The sequence below is a fragment of the Sciurus vulgaris genome, assembly GCF_902686455.1.
Source record: "Sciurus vulgaris genome assembly, chromosome: 14".
In the NCBI taxonomy this organism is placed as follows: Eukaryota; Metazoa; Chordata; class Mammalia; order Rodentia; family Sciuridae; genus Sciurus; species Sciurus vulgaris.
This window is the reverse complement of record NC_136475.1, coordinates 69,397,500-69,416,790: the sequence shown is the minus strand read 5'-3', so window position 1 is coordinate 69,416,790 and position 19,291 is coordinate 69,397,500. Positions and strand designations below refer to the sequence as shown.

Below are 19,291 nucleotides of genomic sequence, written 5' to 3'. Positions count from 1 at the left end.
CAGTCTGGTGACACTTCCCCAGTGGGCATTATCACAGTTACAGCCCCATGTTAGCCTGAGTGACCCTCATTTGTGTTCAGACCACAAGGATTCTGAGGGTCCTTCTTGGAGAGTGGCAACAAGGGACTAGGGAGACAAATGGTTCACAGATTCTGGAAGAGCTGAAGCACAGTGTGATTGCACAGCGTAATAAGGTGCTGTGTGTGTCATGTCACGCAACTCTACCACGTGTGTTCTTTTTGCTCTAGAAGACACAATTCCGAAGAAGGTGGTCTGTCACTTCAGCGGGAAGGCCTATGCTGATGAGGAACGGTGGGACATTGACAGCTGCACACACTGCTACTGCCTGCAGGGCCAGACCCTCTGCTCGACCGTCAGCTGCCCACCTCTGCCCTGTGTCCAGCCCATCAATGTGGAGGGAAGTTGCTGCCCAATGTGTCCAGGTGTGTGAGCTACTGTCCTTTCACTGTCAGGCTGTCCTGCTCTTTTAAGATGAAACTCAGGCAGACTCGGAACCTACTCACCCATCCACAAACTCACACGCTTAAAGTCCCATGTCTTCCCGGCTCAGAACCCCAGGGTAACCTGGAAAATCATGGCCAGGTGAGGGCGACTCTGGTTCCATGCCAGAGTTGCTGTGGTTCTTCTGATTTGACTCTGTAACCTTTAGGGGCAGTGTAGTCCTATGGGTGTGACCAGCCTACTCATTAGGACACCTGCCCTAGCAGAGTAGCACAGTTTAAGCACAGTGCTGGACCAGCCTAGTGAAAAAAGTCCAAGATCAGACACGGGGGAACATGCTTAAGAGCTGTTGTGACGTGACTACGTATCAGAACCCTAACATATGCCTCACGTTTAAAGAATGCAGTTCTTGCCATTCTTTTTTCCGTCCATCACGTCCAGCCATTGCCCCGCCATTACACGAAGCCTCTTCCCGGCCTCAGCTGGACTTTTCATCTCCCCCTTGTGGAACGCAGCCAGTGAGCACACCCCTGCTGGCTGAGGGCCCGGGCCTGCATCTCTCCCCACAGCCCACTCTTCATGTCAGCTGCGTCATTCAATCTCTTAGTTTCAAACCTGAGTTTTCCACAGCTGCCCAGATCCTCCCCCAGACCTTCTCCTAGTTTCTATGTCTGTGTCTCTTGCCAAAACAGCTTCTTTATCCCCTGCCCCTAATCCCAGAAACACAGGACCCAAGCACTCAGCAGGACAGCCCCTGGGCAGTGTTCCCAATCTGATCCCCTAAACAGAGAGACTTCCCAGGCATCAGGGACCACACAGACCGAAGGAAGGGCTCACTCTTAAGATCCTGTTGAGGACCAGAGCTGGTGGAGCCCTTTCCACTCTTACCTCAGTTCCCTGGTTTTCTGGCGGCATTATGTTAGGGAATCATGCTCCATTCAGGGCAGCAAGCTGGGACTCAGGCCAACTTAGAAGTGCATCTATACTCTGCAGTTGTAAAATGGGGCAGTTCCTTAAACACACAGTGTTTAATCAAGCTGTGCACATGTCGGCCTTTTGTTTAGGTGTTTGCAGATGAGCCCCATTTGAAAATGTCCATTTATTCCCTAAAAAGGATAATGTTTAATGCACAATTAGTTCCCACTTCTCATCTTACTTGGCTAATAGTGGCACTGGAGTTAGCCGTTTACTCTTTTCTACCTGAAACCCTCTCCCGCTGGCTTCCAGGTCAGCCCTCTTGGCCTCCTCCTTTGTTCTCAGTGCCCCTCTGTTTCCTCTGCCAGTCCCTCCTCACTGGCCAGCACCCTCCCGCAGTTGAAGCAAAAGCACTAGTTTGTCACAATCTTCTTGACAAGAGCAGTTCCCTATCTCGAGAGAGAATGGCAGGGTGAGTTAGAGACAATGGTTTTGTGAGGACACAGACTACCAGTCTTATCTCTTAGATAAGATTTTACTGTTAAGCAGAGGGACCTTGGAGAGCTTCACTTGAGACAGGAATTGAGCTAGACTTTGAAGGACAAGTTGACTCTTCCTTGGAGTGAAGAGGTGGTCTGACTAAAGATCCTGAGATTAGTGAAGTCAAGGCCAGTGCTCCTGAAACAGTGAGTTCCAGTAGCAGGAGTAAAGAAGGAAAAGATAAACATCGGCCAAGATTTTTAGGGCCTTGGTTATCAAATGGTGTGTGAGTTAATAGTGAGTGTGGATGTTGCCACCATGCCTGTTCACCTCTTCCGTCCTCCCTGACTTCCAACTTAGGATTTACTGTTGGGCTGACATTTAATTTCTGTTGATTAACTCTCCTTCCTGCTGTGTTATTGGTGAATCATTTCTCCATTTTATCTCTAAGTAAATTTTGCAGTCAGTCAACTTTTGCCGCCTTGTGTTTCCTGAGGGCAGGTGGATTCCAGTCCCATCCTCTCGCTGCCCCACTGCATGACCTCCAGAGCCCTTCCCTTGAGTTTCAGGTTCTACTTCCAGAAATGCTGTGAGGACAAACAAAAGGGTGGCAACCAGGACACCGCCTGGCCCACCCCACAAACAGGAGCCTCCTCGCTCTATCTCCAGACACAGCACCACAGTCTGAATGATTCCCCTTTTCTGTTCTGCCATCTTCACATGAGTATAAAACCTGTGAGGTGGTTAGGTGGTTAGTCCTTGTTCCATTTCACAGAAGAAATCGAGGCTCAGGAAAGTCCGGTGAATTATGCAAAGTCTTGCAGTCAGTCAGCAGAAGAGCAAGGACTCCAGGTGCCACCTCCCAGCAGAGTGCTGGCAAGCTTCAGGCACCTGCCCATATCCCAAAAAAGGGCATTTTAGTAGAAAGGTGACCCCTAAAACTGACCAGATGCTTTTGAAAGTAAAAAATGTTTTTGTTCTTAGAGACAGTACCTCAAGACATTAAGTTGTCATGGAATCCGCTGAAGTTCAGATCAGATATGACTGCAGGAGAAATTAATTGTGGACGTGTGCCTGTGATCTCTGTGGCCTGGCTGGAGGCAGTTTTGTATCAGTCTTCTGACTGTGTCCATCTGCAGTAAGAGCAGCCAAAGAGGGCTCTTCAGCGCATGCCAGAGGGTTATATTTTAGAGTCTGGGGTTGAATGCCATCTTCAGTCATGGAAGGTCTGGGTCTATGCCTGGGAACAAACAGCATTTCCACTCCTCTCTTCAAGCAGACTTTTGCTCATAGATTTATTCTTTTTAGCAAAACTGCGGCAGGCAGCTTCCCTCTTAAGTTCAAATTAAAGGAAGTGATCATGTCCCTTTGAGGGCTCTGAATTGGAGCTGTTTTTGTTTTTTTTTTGTTTTTTTTTTTTTTTTTTTTTTTTTTTTTTTTGGTGCTGGGGATCGAATGGAGCTGTTTTTTGAGAGGAGGAGGCATGGTGGATTTTCAGCAGAGCGGAGCTGAGTGTAGTAGCACAAGCTGATAGACAGGTCATGAGCTGCTAGACGGGGAGATGCATCTCTCAGGCATGGTCATCCGGAGAGACTTGAGGCCAGGTCTGCTCTTGCCCTGTGCCTGCTGCATGGGAAGCACTAAGGAAATACTTCTTGAACAAATGGTAATATAGTTAACTAATCCTGAAGAAGCCATCTTGCTTCATCTTAGACCGTTTGACTTTCCCAGCTGTTGCCAGGTAGAGCCTTTCTAAGCACGGTGGGAACAGAGCTCACCTGCTCCAGTGTCTGTTGTCAGCAGGGTTTCACCTGAGATCTACCCATATGCAGGTACATACCAGGCCTAAGAATTTCAAAGCTGCTTCTCCTCTGCTCTCACCCAAGAAAATGCCTGAGGTGGAACTGAGTTGATCCCAGTTCTAGGGCCTCTGGCAGCTTTACTACCTCACTGCTGACATTCACAGGTGTGGCGGAATGGATTGCACATCCAGCTTCCACGCTGAGGCCTCAGAGGCTAGCAGGTGCTCATCTTCTTGTAAGAGGAAGGCCCCATGCTGGAATGGGCAGGGCAGAGACTGACAGGTGCTGCACACTGGACGATGTCAATGAAGGCTTTTTTTCCCAGATTCATCCAGGAAATTGATACTGATCATTCCACTACAAATACACCTCCCAGAACCACCTGATCCAGACCTTCCAGATCCAGACCTGTGAGAGTGTGCAGTTTATAAACTCTTGGGGTGATTCTGATATGATACAGAAATTTTGAGAATCGTTGGTTTGTATTCAGTCCACTGATCCTGCAAATGATATTTTCAGTAAATTCAGTTTTTAATTCTGGAGTTTGCAGGAACCCACTAAACCTTTGGAACCTATAATTCCTAGAGGCTTTATATAAAGTTAAGGCAGAAGACTAGGGGACTGAGGCCAAAGTGACTTTATTCTTGGAAGAAAACTGGAGCTTTGAAGTCACAGAATTACATTGGTCCCAGCTCTTCCAGTGGCAGCGGGGGATAATCCTGGGCACTTTCCTCAGCCTCAGGTTTAGTTCCCTGGCCAGGTGCTCAGTTAACTCATAGCAAAAACTCAGCAAGTTCCCTCCTCTCCATTACTTCCCCCTTGCTCAAACTCATCTGAAAGCTCTTCTTGAAAGTCTGGTGACTTTGGGACAGAGAATGTTCACTTAATCCTGTTTTAACTTATTCTGCATGTTTTATTTTGATCTTTAGGCCACAGTCAGTTTTTAGGGTTATAAATGTTGAATAACCTCTTTATAAAAACCACTTTGTGGACTGGGGATATAGCTCAGCTGGTAGAGTGCTTGCCTTGCAAGCACAAGGCCCTGGGTTCAATCCCCATTACCACAAAAAAAAAAAACCACTTTGTGATACAGTGTGATCTGGCCAGGAGAAAGTATGTGAGTGATGTGGATTTTTATTGTCACATTTTGAAAACAGAGATTCTTGAGAATTATTTCTTTTCTTTAAAATGTTGGGCTAGCTGTCAGCCCAGTGAATTGTAGATATAAAAATATATTTGTACTTGCTGAGGAAAGCTCTGAATTTTCTCTCGGGTCCCTTGATATTTGGGATAAAGAATATTTTTCTTAGACAGTTTTGTTTCAAATTGTAGTATTTTGTTGATCAAAGTGCCTATGCAGTCAAACTAGATAACTGAGAATACAGCTTCTTCAGACCAGTTTCCAGTCTAAATGGTTCCACTGGTAACATTTGGGGGCTCATGAGGTCTGCCTACACCCCATTCCTCTCAGGGAAAGAGGGTGGGATGGAAATGGCCAAAGAATGAGTGATGCTTTAACTTTCTCATATTCTGCTGACATTTTATCTAAGTGATTGAGTATTCATGGATGAAAGAGCAGCAGTTTGGCCAGTCCTCATCAGATTGCTCAGAACTAGAGCCAACATCATTTGACATGAAGAAACCTGATGGGGTAGAAAATTCTGTTCTTTTAAATGTTGTAAGAAATGTTTCCCACCGTTGTAAAGGGGGGTGACTCTAGCATTAATGATGTAAATAGATACTGGATATTTCATGTCCCAGGAAATACAGTGTTGAATCGAATGCTCCATTTGGACTGAGGATAAGAAGCCAACAGTAGGGCAGCTTCTCTATCATTTCTTATGAAAAATGCTTTTCTTTCTTTTAGAAATGTATGTCCCAGAACCAACAAATATACCCATCGAGAAGAAAAATTATCATGGCGAGATTGACCTGGAGGTTCCTATGTGGCCCACACCTAGTGAAAACGACATCATCCATCCCCCTCTAGGTAAGCAGCAGTCACTTGAGATCTGCCTGATCTTCTGTGGTCTACTTTGTTTTTTTCTAGTTTTTAAAATTTTCTGTCAGTATTTTTTAGATGGTTTGCCCAAGTTCAAACAACTACTCTAGGGAAGATCTGCTTGGCTAAAACATATTAAACACCACACATTGATAAAATAAGTCAGCAGGTAACTGGATATTTGCCTCCTTCCTGGCCCTATGTGCTCAGAGACTTGGTGATGATGGAAAGAAACATTTGTAAGAATTTGGTATAAAATTTCTAAGCCACTCTCAAAATTATATGTGTGAATAAACTTTGTAAGCAGAGTAATAGTGAATTATTCACCGTCCCTGTAGATTCTGTTCTGTGCATTTGTGCATTAGATTACCTTCTCTTTCTGGGCACTTTCATTCCATGAGAGTTAACTATTGCATGTGTTGACCTTTTTCTCAGGGTTTATTCCATGTTTTTTTTATTGTTCTGTCCTTTTAGTTGTGTATAATAAAGAGGTTAGTTTGTTTCTCAGTAGCTAAGTGGTAAACCATGGCCCAGTTCTGTCAGTCCTGCCTTCTCTTAAAAAGAAGGCTAGTATAAACTTGCTCTGAGCCATGCTCAGTACTGCCTCCTATCGATTCCAAACACCATTTTCAAAATCACTGTTGTACAATTTTTCACAATATTTCTTTTGGAAGAAGTAGTACTCCTTGCTTGAGAGATTAATGGTCTGTTACTTTAGATATTCTAAATGTTGTGCTTGGATCAAACCAGATGACCAGAGCGCCAAATTCCTGGACCCAGTGTTTTGGCTCTGCATATGTTTGCTTAAAACCGAATGTGCTTCAGCATCATGCTTATATTCATTCAGTCGGCAACTACCATGCCTGCTGTGTGTCTGGCACTGTTCTAGATGTTAGGCCTTGGTTATAAGGATGTATTACTTAATGCAGTCTGATGAGGACCTGCACATTACATGGTATCCTTGCTAAAGTCCCTGAAGAGAAATGTCTGCGTGTCAGTAGTAAGCAAGTATGTGTGTCTCCTAGGCAACTGATTTGTTTTAATCTCAATGACATTATGAATCTTATTTGTTTCCAATTTTTGCTTTGGGTGTTAGGAAGCTCAAAGCCAACTTTCATGGCTTGCTTTTAGCATCAAAACAGAACTGGAAGATCCAATTTTGTAAATAGACCTCAGTTAGTTTCATTTCCTCTCACCAAGATTTTCCTTAATTTACTTTCTAATCTTGCATGACACACATTTCTGAAACCACTCCATGTATCATTTGGAATATAGAAAAGTAAAGATTGGCTGCTTTATTCATTTTGTATTTGCAACCTGAATTCATCAATAAAATCTTACTATTATGTTTGGCATTTTTCTGAATGCTGATAATAAATGTGTGCCTTTTGTCCCTTCCTATAATATATCACCATCTGCATTGGTTAAAATGAGTAGAAACATCTCTTCCCATTCCATCCCACCTGCAGAGTGCATACAGAGGCACATGAACAAAAATCTTAATTTTAAACCATAGACAGTCTTACTATCACAAAGTTGTGTTACTTCTTAAACTGAGTTCCCAGAAACAGTATAAGAGTAACTCCTTTTGATTTTATGTGTCCTTTATCTTTCACTTGAACAGTCTTGATGCATTTAGAAAACCTGACTAGAATGGCTTATTTGAAACAAAATAAAAGAAAAAGAAAAGTAACTTTTAACCTTATCTCTGTCTGCAACTCATTGTAAGAATGATATTTTAAAAGAACAAAAAGATCTTCATAAGAGCAAAATTAAATGTCCCGTGTATTATACTTAACAGAGGCAGGGAAACATAGACCTTGTGAGTTTTCAAAAACATTTAATATTAGTTTCTAAATATTTTTAAATTAGTCTAATTTTAGTCACATTTTGAAATCTTTCCAGCATTTTATTTTTTCTTGATTACCTAGGGCCAATGTCATTTTCCCAGATATTATTCCAACCCTATTCACTTTTCCCCCCTTTTAATCCGTCTCTAAGCACATTACTATCTATCTACTAAGAGTTCTTTGGATCAACATTAAGCCTTAAATGGTGTTTTTTGCCTGAAAGTACTGGAAAGCTATATAACCAAGTTACTGACGTCTATTTGCAATATAATTCTGGTTTAAGTAATAAGTGCTTGTAATTTTTTTTTCCTAGATATGGGTCACCTCCAGGTAGATTATAGAGATAATAACAGGCTACACCCAACCGAAGATTCTTCACTGGACTCCATTGTCTCAGTTGTGGTTCCCATAATAATATGCCTCTCCATATTAATAGCATTCCTATTCATCAATCAGAAGAAACAGTGGATTCCGCTGCTTTGCTGGTATCGAACACCAACTAAGGTACCGTCCTGAAAGTCTTTCAAATGATGAAACTAGGAAAGCTTATACTCTTATATTGCTTTAAAATTGCTTAATACCTTTTATATCAGCCAATGAAATTTTTTCTTTGCTTTTCATATCCTCAAATGTACATGAAGCTGTAGCAATTGAATATATAGTGCTTGCCTAGGGCTGGATTGATCACTGGGTGAATTATCCATCATCCACTTGTTGGTAAATCCTGACCACTCATGGACCCAACTTGTTGGTTGTACTTAAAAGTCTTCAAATGAACAAAGGCATCTAGATTGACTCAAGTCATCATTTATAATAGAAATCAAAACTTGATTATCTGGTATTTCCCAATCATATATTAACTTAGAATTGGGAGAGGAAAGAAATCACAAAGGGGGGACATTATACTCAAGAGAGAGCAAAGAAAGAGCTGAGAGATGATGAGGGTACACAGAAGTCCAAAAGACAGATGTGTCAAAGGCAAGCACAAAGGGACAGGTAGCACAAGATGAATGAGTGAGGTAACAGTGGCCAAGCTAGACAGACTGCTTATCAAGGAGAAAAATACAAAGGGTCTCTGAATATGCCTGTTTTAACAGGAGAGAAAGAACTGTATTAATTAAGGGGGGGAAAAAATCATAATTTCTTCCAACTCTAATTCTACCTTTTGCATTTAGTTTTTTTTTTTTTTTTTTTTTTTTAATCATACAATCTTGAGAATTAGAAACAGTCTCAGTGTAATATATTTAATCCAACTTACCATCCATTTAGCCTTTCCATATAAATTTCTGTTAGGGTTATCCTGCCTGTAATTTTCTTTTTGACAAATATGGATGGGGCACAGCCTCTGTGCTGAGTCAGGAAACAGTGCTGGGCAAGCACAGTCACAATGTCTGAAGCTGGGAAAAGAGACCCATTCATAAAGAGTGTGAGAGATGAGACAAAGGCTGGTTCAACATACAAGGCTGTCACACAACCTCAGTCACTAGAGTTGCTGCTTTGTTTTAATATCTGCCTACCTGTTAACTTCCACTCATTTTCCAGCCTTCTTAAATACAAGTCTGCATTTCATGGATTTGAAAATATAGTGTTAATTGACCAATAAAAAGTATAGTTGGAATTAGAACACGATGCAATACCATGCTTACAGTCTGACCATCAACAAAATGTGAAACTCTTGCCTGACCTGAATTAGGTCCTAAATTTCTCGGGCTATATAAGGCAGCTAATTCTTTGTGGGGTTTTTTTTTTTTCTCCTCTTCTCTCACTCAATAGCCTTCTTCCTTGAATAATCAACTAGTATCTGTGGACTGTAAGAAGGGAACCCGAGTTCAGGTGGATGGTTCCCAGAGAATGCTAAGAATCGCTGAACCGGATGCAAGATTCAGTGGCTTCTACAGCATGCAAAAACAGAGCCATCTACAGGCGGACAATTTCTACCAAACAGTGTGAAGAAAGGCAACACGGATGAGGTTTCCAAACACAGAAGACAACTAAATCTGCTCTTAAAAGTAAACTAGAATTTGTGCACTTGCTTAGTGGATTGTATTGGATTGTGACTTGATGTACAGCGCTAAGAACTTACTGGGATGGGCTCTGTCTACAGCAGTGTGCAGGATAAGCATTCCCACCTTTCCTCAAGATAACTGACCAAGTGTTTTCTTAGAACCAAAGTTTTTAAAGTTGCTAAGGTATATTTGCTTGTAATATAGCTGTAGAGATTTTGGGGGTGGGGACAGTGAGTTCGGTTGGGGAAATGGGTGGGAGGGTGGTGCTGGGAAGAAAATTTGGTCAGCCTGGCTTGGGGAAAAAAATCCAGTAAAATAAAAGCAGTTCAGTGGCCCAGAGGATACTTTTTCCTGTCGCTCTGAAGACTGCACTGGTTGCTGCAAAGCTCAGGCCTGAATAAGCAGGAAACAAACAAAGCCTTGCAATCCAGCTGCCATAGCCACCTTAGAACTACCAGATGAGCGCATCAGAACTTTTAATAGCCATCCCAGGTCAAAAGCCACAAGTTTCTTTTCTACACAGTCACAACTGCGATAGGCAGTGAGAAAGCCAGGGAAATGCAGTGGTCGCATTTCTCTAAAGCGGGTTGTTAGGGATATATCCAGTTATACTTTTTGCTGCTTTTGTTTTCTTCCAAGCCAATCAGCCAGTTCGTAGCAGAGACAGCAAATGAACAAGACCTAAGTCATTTCTTGACGTGAGCACTGGAGCTTTTCTCACAACAGTGGCGGGAAGGAGGGAGAGGGTGGAGGACACCAGGCATTTCCAGGGGCTATACTTCATTGTTTGTTGTTGCTTTGTTCTGTTATACTGTTGGTTGTTCATAGTTTTTGTTGAAGCTCTAGCTTAAGAAGAAACTTTAAAAAAAAAAAAAAAAAGATTGGGGATTTTTTTTTCTTTATTATATACTGATTCTACAAAATAGAAACTACTTCATTTTAATTGTATATTATTCAAGCACCTTTGTTGAAGCTAAAAAAAAAATTATGCCTCTTTAAACTTTAGCAATTATAGGACTATTTATGTAACTATCTTATGATGCTTCAAAAAAAAAAACAAAAGTATTTGTGTGCATGTGTATAAATATATATGCATATATTTATACACATACAATTTATGTTTTCCTGTTGAATGTATTTTTATGAGATTTTAACCAGAACAAAGGCAGATAAACAGGCATTCCATATCAATGCTTTTGATCACCTACAGATTTTTTGAATAACACAAATTCTCATTCTACCTGCAGTTTAATTGGAAAGATGTTTGTGAGAGAGAGAGAGAGAGAGAGAGAGAGAGTGTGTGTGTGTGTGTGTGTGTGTGCGCGCATGTGCGCACACCTTGAGCAGCCAGCATCTTACCTGCTATGGAGAGGATATTCCTTTATTAAAATCTTCCTTCTCATTTGGATTTGCTTTTGGTTGGTTTCCAATTCGCTCACTGGCCAGAGACATTGATGGCAGTTTTTATCTGCATCACTAATCAGCTCCTGGATTTTTTTTTTTTTTTTTCAAACAACTGTTTGAAACAACTACTGGAATATTGTCCACAATAAGCTGGAAGTTTGTTGTAGTTTGCCTCGAATATATAACTGACTGTACACAATAGTGTTAACTTTTCAAACAGCTCTTAGCACTTTTATACTAATGACCCATTTGTGCATTGACTTTTCTTTTAAAAATGCTTGTTGTGAAAGACACAGATACCCAGTATGCTTAATGTGAAAAGAAAATGTGTTCTGTTTTGTAAAGGAACTTTCAAGTATTGTTGTAAATACTTGGACAGAGGTTGCTGAACTTTAAAAAAAATTAATTTATTATTATAATGACCTAATTTATTAATCTGAAGATTAACCATTTTTTTGTTTTAGAATATCAAAAAGAAAAAAGAAAAGGTGTTCTAGCTGTTTGCATCAAAGGAAAAAATAAGATTTATTATCAAGGGGCAATATTTTTTATCTATTTCCAAAATAAATTTGTTAATGATGTGATGTTACCAAAATAGATTTACATCAGCCTGATTAGTATAAAATTTCGTTGACAATTAATCCATTCCTGGCATATAAAGTCTTTATCAAAGAAAAAATTGTAAATGCTTGCTTTTTGTTTTTTCAATCATGGCCATATGAAAATACTAACAGGATGTAGGACAAGGTGTAAATTTTTTATTATTATTTTAAAGATATGATTTATCCTGAGTGCTGTATCTATTACTCTTTTACTTTGGTTCCTGTTGTGCTCTTGTAAAAGAAAAACAAATATAATTTCCTGAAGAATAAAATAGATCTATGGCACTTGGAGTGCACCGTAGTTCTACAGTTTGTTTTTGTTTTCTTCAAAAAGCCAAGCTGAAAGGGGGTGATTTGCAACTCGGTTCTTGGCAGCAAGTTAACACTTTGAGAAGAAATCACACCATGTAACTTTCAAAAAGACTCCTTATCTGGGATCAAAAAGACGAATGGTCCTTCTGTTTCAAGGTTGTCCAGCTCACAAGAAGCCCAGTTTTCCTCACAGCAGGTGGCTCTTTCCCAAGAAATCTTTGCAGAAAAGGTCCCCTGAGCACACTGCCCAGGGCGCTGTTCTTAGGGAAGCAGGAGATCTACCTGCTGCCAGTCATGAGTCAGAGATGTGCTTGTCATCAGTACAGGTTCAAGTACCTCTCTTCCACAATGCTTGGGACCAGAACTGTTTCACACAGGATTTCTTCAGATTTTGGAATATTTGCATATACATCATGAGATATCATGGAGATGACACCAAAGTCTAAACATGAAAGTCATACTATCTTTCAGATACGCCTTTTGCACAGCCTGATTTGATGATAATATTGTAGAACAACTGAATTTTGACTGTGACTCACTGCATGAGGTCAGGTGTGGAATTTTCTACTTGTGGCATCTGTTCAGTGCTCAAAAAGTTCTAGATGGTAAAGCATTTTAGATTTCAGGCCAAGGATGCTCAACCTGTATCAAATCTACTTCAGCATATGAAGAAGCATTTGATGGAAAACCCTACAGCTGTTTATTGCTAAAGAACAAAGTATATACCAAACAAAATCAGAGAAACCTAATTACAAGGGCACTCTGAGTTGACAGGAAAAGATAGGTGGGAGAAAGAAGCCTTACATATATATCGAAAGCTTCAGCTTCAGATGATTAGCTATAAACAGAATATGGTTGAATCTGTTCAAGAAACACATCCCTAAGGACCTTTGTTGTACTATATATAGTCCCTTATCCCTAAATGTCTTTGGTATGGGGCATGATTTTTACAAATTCAGATAAAATTGCATTTAATTTTTAATACTGTATAAGTATGCATCTTCATCAATTTGAAGGAAAATGAAAAATCATTCACATGTTCACCATCTACTAAGACATTAATAAAACAAGGAACCATCCCTCAGGCTCCACATACCTCCAGATAACGACTGAAAAGCCAGGCTGGCACCAGACTTCAAGCCACTGCCTCTGCAGTCACAGCACCTCAGTTACTGAGTGGAGTAAGGAATGTGGACACAGATGCTTAAATTTAAAAAGCCCCCTGGTAGCAGGTCCCATATGGACTCTTGCTACACACAGGTTAGGGGTGAGCTACACAACTAACAAAAAAAAAAAAAAATGGCTGTCACTCCATGGCAGCTCATCATGGTCTGGGAAAGTCCCTCTCCCCTCTTTACCACCATGATTCATCTAATCAGGGATCACCACTCACAAACGGTAGTGCAACTAATCTAGCACTTTGCAACAAAAAACTCGAGGCTCTTTAACATACATTATTTTTTTTTATTTATTAAATGCCATTGACATGACTGAATCTGGCAAAACTGTTAATGATTACTGAAGTACTCGTGAGTAGCTGTTTCTGGCATCCACACTGGAGGACAGTACACAAGCATGAGTAAATCAACACAGTGATGGGAAGCGGGCAGTGCAGCAGCATTCGGTTTCTTAAGCACCTTTAAGGACTCAAACTCCTTTTGTACACATTTTCACAGACACATGAAAAAACATTGAAACATCTAAAGTGAATACAAGTTTCTGAGAGTGGCAAATGGTTAAAGTGTGAACAGTGGTGAAAAGCAGCAAGCTATAAAATCCGTCATCTTCAACAGTGGCGATACTTACTATTAACTTAAGCCAAGTAATGCATATTCCAGTGCTGCTGCTTCAAAACAGCCCACATTTGTTAAGTTTGTCTCTCTGGACAATACTGATAGGTAACATTTATATTGACAGTTCTCTTATTAAAGAAAAAAAAAAATCAGTGTTCTTGCCATCACTGAAGAATAGATATAAATCTCCTAATGCTTTCATCTAGTTCTTCAGTGCAGTTTAGATGTAGAAAGCCATAAAAACACCAGGCATACAGTCAAGTTAATGAAAAATGTAACTGTCCAAGCACAACTTATATTCCTCCACTAAGTTAAGAGAATAGTTCATAACTTAGATTTACCAAAAGAACATCTCTAGAATTCAAAAGAGTGCCATAGTTCTCTTGGTTCTATAATATAAAGATTTAGTGAAGTCATGATCTATTAATACTGAATCACAAACCCAAGGTCAAGTGTGCTGGGTTTCCAGTAGCAGGAGGGTCATGGTAAGCAGCTCTCAGAATGTTACAGAAATGGAGTTCATAGTCCACAGAAGGTAACACTGCTCTAGGTGGGACACAGAACTAGGAAAAGAAAAAGAAAACTTTAGGTAAGGATGTATCATTTCTATATATTTACAACAAATACACTTACATTTTATATACATTTAATATGTATATAAAAACCACCATTTTTCTGTAATGATTGAACATTAATGCGAGGATCTTCAAATAGCAGAACTTTTTAAACATTTTCAGAGGCTATACCTGAAAAGTTCTCTCAAGACACATTCATTAGAATTTCCCAGAAATGAGACACCAAAAGGCCACGTCTCTAAGGGTGCCACAGAGAGACACAAGCTTGTAACTGTAGCCCTGAGGCTTGTAATGGCACAGGCAGCCTGGTGAAGTCAAAGAAGGAGGTGAGATTCTGCACACATTTTTATTCTTATATAGGATAACACAGCGGCAGCCAGACCCACAGTTACTTTGGTGCTATTGTTGAAGGGAGGAAGCAGGCTACAAAGGGAGAAGCAAGCAGGGGTGAGGAGAAGCTGAATTAGCCCCCACAGCACCCATCTATCCTCCTAGGGCCATGTAAGGCCTTTCACTTCTCTCACTTCTGACCTTTGTATTAAAATTAAGATTAAAGTATGTTTAGGCAGTCAAGTCATGGCCATCTGTGTTAACGATGAAAGCCCAGCCATACAAGGGGCCGGAGCATTGTCCTCTTGAGCAATGTCCCCCTCCAAGGCAAAGTCTTATTACTAGTCCTTGAGGAAGGATACTGAACAGGCTGTTACCTTCCACGATGGTTGGAATGGAGCATTTTACATTACCCCACGTCAGCACCTTCTCCCACTCGCATTACTCCCACTTCATTTTCTGGACCACAGAATCACTGCAGGAATCTAAGTCCTGGCTTCTTTGCCACCCAGTCCTCACAGCACAGAGCCAAGACGGAAGCACAACACATGCATCACCAGTTCAGCAGGAGCAGGTAAGGTATGAACAGACCGGGCTACACACAGGAGCCAGAGGCCTGAGCAGGAGAAGCAGAAGGGCTTGGTGCTGCCTCCCTAGGCCATGGGGACAGCGTCACCATCAGGCCTAGGTGTTCAGAGTGAAGAATTAAAGACCCCTTTCCCCCATAGCTCTTCCATGCATGCGAAGCTATAGTATAAGACAGCTGGAGAATGCTTCCAGAGCACTCTGCCCTGCAACAGTGTGCAGAGACCCGCTAATTAAAACAAAGACATGTGCTTTATGTTTGTCTCATTCCTGTTCCACATCTAGAAGAACAAACCTCTTCCATACCAATCCAGCTTTCATACCAATGCTAGCACAACACAAAAGCAAACAAAGATGTCAGGTATGAAAAATAATTCAGAATTTAATACAGAGAAAAGCCATCCATCAGAAAAACAGCAAATTTTAAAATCCTGTCAATTCAGTCTTTTCCACACCCGTGTCAACTCACTGACAGCCGAGTCATGTTTTTACACCTTTGAGCCTCCCACAGTGATACTTGTACATTATGAACTCAGAGTGCCCTCCCCTCTTTATTGAGGCTTTGGCTGAAGGAAAGACCCGTCTGAGATATTGCACATCTCAGAAATGCTACCCTTCCTTAGGCTTAGTTGACAGAGAAGAGAACCCAGAGGAAAATGTTACTGAAAGAGGATTCCTCAATTCTGATCAAATACCACAAGATGTGTTTTGTGGTATTTTCGAATATTTTGCATGAATAACTGTGGCTTTAAAAAGTATTTTTTCATTGAAAGGTACTAGTTTTCCCTATAACTGAAGAAGCTCTTCAGTCCCCTTTATCATCCAAACTTTTGCTCTTTACTCAGCAAAGTGATATCATAAACTTCTCCAATCTTCTTCTGCCTCTTCAATATTTCTACCCTCTGATCTTGATCTTGTTCTTAAGATTTCTGGCTCGTTTTTCACTGTCCTGGACTCAGGAAAGTCATTATTTTCTATTTTCCACTTCCCCTCCCTGCCCTGACACCAGTCTTTTTTTGGATTCCCCCTGGCATGGTAACTGTTTGACTGTTTCTTCCTTCATCTGTCCTCAATGACCATCTGTCCTTCTCCCTTTTTTACTGTCCCCAAAACGACGAGTCCACTCTTCTCAAACTCCCAGGGCCAACATGCCCACGCCTGATGCCCTTGTAACTATGGCAGGATCTTACTGATTTCTCTACTGCCTCCCTCAATGTTCTAGTGCTTTGGGTTTGTTGTTGTTGTTGTTGTTGTTGTTATACATGAGTATTGAACCTAGGGGGCTCTACCACATCCCATCCTTTTTACATTTTTTATTTTGAGACAGAGTCTCTCAAAGTTCCTGAGTCTGGCCTTAAACTTGTGATCTTCCTGCCTCTGCCTCCTGAGTTGGCACGATTACAGGTGTGTGACACTGTACCCAGCTACTTCCTGCCTCAATGTTTATAATTCAGCTGGGGAGATTATTTCCAGTCCATGACCTCAAATGAAAGACAAATTTTAAATAACCATAAGATTGCTAAAACACATTAGTCATGGTATCTACTGTCACTCGTACAGTAAGATTAATAAGTTGCGTGTTGGGAAGTTTCAAATCTATTAACAAGCTTATACATTTGCTGACTAATCAAAACTTCCCAATCACTGTTCATGATACTCTCATAAAACTCACCTTTCAGTATGTAGTCAGTTAATAAGCTGGGAACTTTTTCACTATCCTCCTTCATGGCATGGAGAACTGAAAAATAAAGGAGAAAAGGAAAAAGGCAACAATTTAAGACCCAGATAAAGAATATTTAATTTCAAATACTAAAGATTTAATTATATAACTTATTCAGATAAATTAAAGATTGTTTGCTGAATAAGGAAATACACCAGTAAAACCTCAAGAATTTTAATTCAGTAAGTTCTGAGAGTTATTTCCCTGATCTAAAATTTACAAACACTTGAGGCAAGAAAGAGGAATTAGATTATTTACACAAAGTCTATTTTGTCATAAATAGTGAAAATGAGTAGCTGGATGATCTTGTGGATCAGGAGGAACTCAATGCTGCCAATCTCATGAACTAGACAAACGACAGATTACAGGGATAGTTAGCTATGCTCTTCTAGGAGCGCATCTATCAGACTTCTTGGAAACTTTTTTTTTAAAGATCAAAGGGAAAGATTTAAGATGGCAGACTAGAGGAAGTCTGCATTCCAAGTTGCTCCATGGCCTCTGGATTTAAGCAGTGGGAGTAATGTTCAGCAGGGTGGTGAAAGAGGGAATTCACTAAAATTCAATATTGGACTGTCACGGTTGCTTAGAGCTCTACTCAGAAATCTGCATTCACTGAACATAGAATAGGGAAGAGCACACTGGAACCAAACTGGTTGCAGCAGTAGCAGTAGCACTGACTGATTCACTGCAAAGGGGAGGAATAACAGAGAAATCCAACAGACAAATTTGGCACAGAAAACCCTGTAGGTTAGAAACACAGCCTGAACTCAGCTGATCCAGAAATAGCACAGCAAACTGGTGTTTAAAAAGTGCTCTGTTTCTCAACTGGTAAGCACAAAGCTAAGGCGGGAGCCATCTTGAGGAGGCCATGCTGCAGCAGTTGCTGTAGAAGCTGGGAGATAGAGCAGACGTTGCCACACTGTCCCAGCAAGGGCCTACCATGTGGCCAAGGGTGTACATAGCAGAAGGTGAGTGAAACAGGCACAGAGAAGATTGTACCCAGGTGGAGTCAAGTCAGAAAAATGAAAGGGACTGCAATTTGCTTTCCCTCTGAGTCTGGCAGTTCAGATGACCAGCTAAAAAGGGTCAGGAAAATGAACAGGCAGGCGTGACTACACGGAGGGACAGAGCCTGGGAAGGCCATATTTGTAGGCAGCACAGTGTAGAGGATTGGCCCTATGAGTAGAACTCTTGAGAGGTTCCTGAGATCCAGACTCCCAACAGAGACAACCTCTGCCTGACCCTAGGGGTGTGTTGCTCTAATCTCTCCAAAGCAGAGTCCCTAAGGCCTCACTAGACCAAATACCAGAACTCCCTTCACAGAACTCTGCAGCAGCTCCACACCACGAGCTCTTCCATCTAATCTGTCCAGGCAAAACTCCACTCAACAGTACTTCCATTCCATCCTACCTTATTCTGGTGAGAAGGTAAGCTGAGAGCTATTGCAATCAGCTTCACTTTTAGGTCACTAAACAGAAGCAACACAAAAAGTAAGGGATTAACCCCACCACCACCACCGCTTGTTCTTTCTCTCTCCCTAAAAATGTAGTCCAAGAAGAAATGGAAAGAAGGACAGCTGGACATAGGCAGTGACCATTCATCCATCCCGTCTTGACCACCTCACTGGAGAAAATTCTTTCATTTTTCACTAAAAATCTTTTTTTTTTGGTGTACTTGCTTTGCTGACTGGTTTGTAGATAATATACATGTACATATTTCCTTTTTTCTTATTTTTAGCATTTTTTTTTTTTTTACAAGTTATTCTTTCCTTGTATTTTCATGGTTAGGGCTCATGGTTTATGTTGATATTGATTTATTTTGGTTTTGTTTGCTTATTTCTCATTCTCTTTTTTTCCCCCCACTAACAGAGAAATCCTCTTGTTCCCTCTTCCTTTTTCTATTTCTCTCCTTCTTATAGCCATCACTTGCTACATCTCTTCTGCATTCTCTCTGTTCACATTCAGAACATTCTAAACTTTCTTCTACCTACCTATTGCATTTTCTCTTCATGAACTCTACTTTCACCATCTTTTGAACTATTGGTTTACAAAACTCCTGCCCCTACCATTCATGTTGTTGCGTGTAGATGGTATGGTTGATACCTATTGTTTATTTTAATGCCAGGTCTAGTTCAGGGCTATTTATTATTTTTGCTGCTGGCAATTGCTGATCCCACCATTTCTGTTTTTGTGGTAATGTTGTAGAAGTCACAGTAGCACCAGGTATTTATTTTAATGTTGTATACTATTTGCTTTAATTATTGCTATTGTTCGTTTCCCCCTTTTCTGAGAGATGCTGAGATCCTACAGGAACACTACATGTTCACAGGGTAGAGACTCTGTTGCTGAAATACACCCAGCAAAAGACAGTGTACCTTGCTCCATGCAAAAATTATCCAAAGTCAAATTTCAGCTCTATTTTAATACAAAAATTAGAAGAAATAAAAACCCCAA

General features: G+C 40.8%; 2 protein-coding genes across 11 annotated transcripts in view; one reads left to right on the top strand and one right to left on the bottom strand.

The window, feature by feature from the left end:
* The window catches only part of CRIM1 (cysteine rich transmembrane BMP regulator 1), a 186,810-nt gene extending 174,996 nt beyond the window's left edge, over window positions 1-11,814 (top strand). For 5 of the 6 annotated variants that reach the window (XM_079109590.1, XM_079109593.1, XM_079109591.1 and 2 more), the window contains 4 exons: window positions 249-443; window positions 5,527-5,649; window positions 7,825-8,015; window positions 9,285-11,814. In XM_079109590.1, the coding sequence (XP_078965716.1) occupies window positions 249-443; window positions 5,527-5,649; window positions 7,825-8,015; window positions 9,285-9,461 (686 nt within the window). In that variant the 3' untranslated portion in view covers window positions 9,462-11,814. The remainder of the gene's footprint in view (window positions 1-248; window positions 444-5,526; window positions 5,650-7,824; window positions 8,016-9,284) is intronic. The other variant, XM_079109589.1, reaches the window with a different exon arrangement.
* Window positions 11,815-13,275: 1,461 nt separating this feature from the next.
* The window catches only part of FEZ2 (fasciculation and elongation protein zeta 2), a 132,844-nt gene continuing 126,828 nt past the window's right edge, over window positions 13,276-19,291 (bottom strand). For 3 of the 5 annotated variants that reach the window (XR_013758943.1, XM_079109606.1, XM_079109603.1), the window contains 2 exons: window positions 16,791-16,856; window positions 13,276-14,191 (listed from right to left, as the gene is read on the bottom strand). Coding sequence is in view for 4 of the 5 variants with exons in the window: in XM_079109606.1 (XP_078965732.1) it covers window positions 14,175-14,191; window positions 16,791-16,856 (83 nt within the window). In the remaining variant the exon portion in view is untranslated. The other 2 variants (XM_079109605.1, XM_079109604.1) reach the window with 2 other exon arrangements.